The sequence below is a fragment of the Stomoxys calcitrans genome, chromosome 4, assembly GCF_963082655.1.
Source record: "Stomoxys calcitrans chromosome 4, idStoCalc2.1, whole genome shotgun sequence".
Lineage (NCBI taxonomy): Eukaryota > Metazoa > Arthropoda > Insecta > Diptera > Muscidae > Stomoxys > Stomoxys calcitrans.
Genome location: NC_081555.1, coordinates 177,914,493 through 177,917,198, shown reverse-complemented (window position 1 = coordinate 177,917,198; position 2,706 = coordinate 177,914,493). Strand labels below are relative to the sequence as shown.

The 2,706-nt window shown below is 35.8% G+C and overlaps 1 protein-coding gene across 2 annotated transcripts; it reads right to left on the bottom strand.

Annotated features, from left to right (window-relative positions):
- Positions 1–324: 324 nt before the first annotated feature.
- LOC106088491 (inactive peptidyl-prolyl cis-trans isomerase shutdown) lies at positions 325–2,353 on the bottom strand. Of its 2 annotated transcripts, none has more exons than XM_013254017.2 (3): positions 2,183–2,353; positions 1,851–1,922; positions 325–1,781 (listed from the first exon to the last, which is right to left on the bottom strand). In XM_013254017.2, the coding sequence occupies exons 2-3, from the start codon at positions 1,901–1,903 to the stop codon at positions 482–484; spliced, it is 1,353 nt and encodes a 450-aa protein (XP_013109471.2). In that variant the 5' UTR covers positions 1,904–1,922; positions 2,183–2,353; the 3' UTR covers positions 325–481. The 2 variants fall into 2 exon arrangements, with proteins under 2 accessions (XP_013109471.2, XP_013109473.2); XM_013254019.2 differs by lacking the exon at positions 2,183–2,353 and adding an exon at positions 2,046–2,150.
- Between the last annotated feature and the right edge of the window lie 353 nt (positions 2,354–2,706).

The following is a 2,706-nucleotide window of genomic DNA, read 5'->3' as shown; positions in this document are numbered from 1 at the left end:
ATTCTTATATAATATGGCTAAAATTGTCCACATGTAAAGAGAAATGAGAGAAACTTGCAATACATAGTGGGGCACATACGATTTAGCTTCACCGAACTTTAGTCATATATAGAGAGTAGCACTTCTTGTGCCATCTTTTTAGAAAAATTATGATACTTTTCTCAATAAGTCCTACTTTTCATGCCCCTTTTTTCAAAAACTCCAACGGTAACGCTGGTGCGAATATTAATTCACCCCATGACACTATGGAATATTTCGATGAGTTACAAACGGAATGACGAAATTGGTATACCCCATCTTATAGAAGCAAATTTGCTAATCATCTTTGAAAAAAGTATTTTACATTTATTGCATACATATCATAACTTAAACTATTTACAATGGCTGAGTTGAATGATCTTTTAGATTTTAATATCTGTAATATCAAATAATACAGAACAACCTTATAGGTACTTATACATTACATTAGTTGTGGGTGGTCTTATTTCTTTTTTAGGGTATAAGTATTATTATCCAATGTATTAAGGGTAAGTTTTAAATCCAAACGATTTGCCAATGCGTCGAGCGTTTCTATTTCTTTGCTCGTAAGTCCTGCTGGAAGTTTTAAGTCTTTTTGATCCTCGGAATCCTTAAAATTTTGCATTAATTTCAGCATCTCCTGTTCGAGATCGCCAAGGTAATCATCGTTTTCTTTGGTTGGCTCAGCGACAGTAGTTTTAAGTAAGCCCATGGCTTTTGACCACATTTTTTGCTCATTATCCTTGTAGCGCTTATAACGGTCCTCTAAAATTTTTAATTCGCGACTAATGTCTCCATTATTTGGTTCCATGTGCTGTGCCCTAATCAATATACCACGAGCCTTTCCATATTCTCCCAACATTAATAGAGCTCTACCCTCTTGAAAGAGCGCTTTGCAGGATGGCTTATTGTTTGTTAAATGCCGAATTTCCTTGCACATTATGCAGGTTTTTGCTGGAGCATTAATCTTTATATAGCAGACAGCCAAATTCGTGTAAAGTTTAAGCAGAAATGTCGTTTGCTCCCGTTCCTCATCTTCACTGCTGAGACGACAGAACTTAAGCAGATCAAGAGCTTTCTCGAATGCCCGACAGGCGTTACGATGCATTCCCTGAGCAAAAAAGTCCAATCCTTTCAAGTGAATTTCCTTCACTTTATCTATGACAATGGCGTACTTATTTTTGTCCTCCTCAGGTATTTGTTGGTCCGCGTCTATGTCGCCTATCAAATTGAAGCCAACCAACTCGATTATGAATAAACCATCAGCTTTTGGTTTTACGCGAGGAGGACATCCCATTTCTCGAAACAATAAATGATACGAAATTACAAATTGGGCATTTTCTCCTTTACGCATTGTGCAAACAGCATGTTCCAAACCTTCCAGGACCTCATTGCGGCCGGTGTAGAAGCTATGTGACGATCCTCTTAAAAAACTCGAATCAAAAGGGGCTCCTTCCCCTTCCCAATAGGCATTATAACGAATGCATGCCCTAGCATTCACTGCTGGAACGACGGATTCCTCTTCATTCCCAGTCTTTGTAATTTTCTTCCAAATATATGGATTTAATTGTAACATATGCTGCTTCAACTCGTGAAAGGACTTTGTCCACGGTGAAACTAGCAATGTCTGATCAATGGGGGCTTTGGAGTCATCTTCAAATTCGTCATCGGATCCCAAATTTAATTCATCATATATAACATTTGTGAAGCCGTCATCGAAATTAGTATTTATTTCAAAATTGGTCCCACTAGTTATTAAATCACTGCAAACAAACATATGTACATGAACATACATACATAAAAGTGAATTTAATTGTTTTTTAACAACTTACTTTATGGACAAGGGATCTTTTAAAAAATTGCAAACACCAACATCTTCCTCCATTTTGTGGTATTGGGTCGTGCTGTTTGTAAAATAGAAATATAAAAATATAATTTTTATACAACATCCTCACAAACGATTATATCGAAGAACTAATTTATGAAACCATTATTTGAGACCACAGGCCCAAATATAGTGGATTTACCGTCTGTGCAGAAGCCCGCGTTTTTCCGGCACAAAATTACGTCCATTTATTTAATACCGCAAACGTAGGGAGGATTTTAAATTTTTGTTTATTCTTTATATTAAATTAATGTTATATTTGGTCGTTTAAATGCTTACCCTTTATTTATTTTCTTTCTGAAGTTTAGTTAATTTAATTTTGCATTAATTAATCGACTTTTGGTGAAGCATTAAATTGAAAGCATTTATGTCATGGGTGGTAGCAAGACATATTAACACAGGTAACGCACAGCAAACAGCTAAGTATATTTTTTTCTCACGAAGTGCATTATCTGTCAACGAGTTTTGGTTGTTAGTCAAGACGAATTTAAAAAGGTGGTCTTACGCGAACAAAGAGAATGCAAACAAAAAACTCACATCTAAATACCGTCAAACCTGGCTGGCTGTTAACAGCTGTTCACGTGAGACCACCTTATTTAATCCGCTTTGTCATAAATTAGAGATTTCTTATAGATGAATTTTCACTCTCTCAAACAAATGGCAACCACTAAAAACGATTCAAAATCTGACGTTTTCTTTTGTTTCATTCTTAAGAGTCACCTAAAGCCTAGTACTGACTTCGACTTTTTGCCCGAACAACTGTCAAAACGCCTTATAAAAAAAGTTGACAATGAAAATGCGAA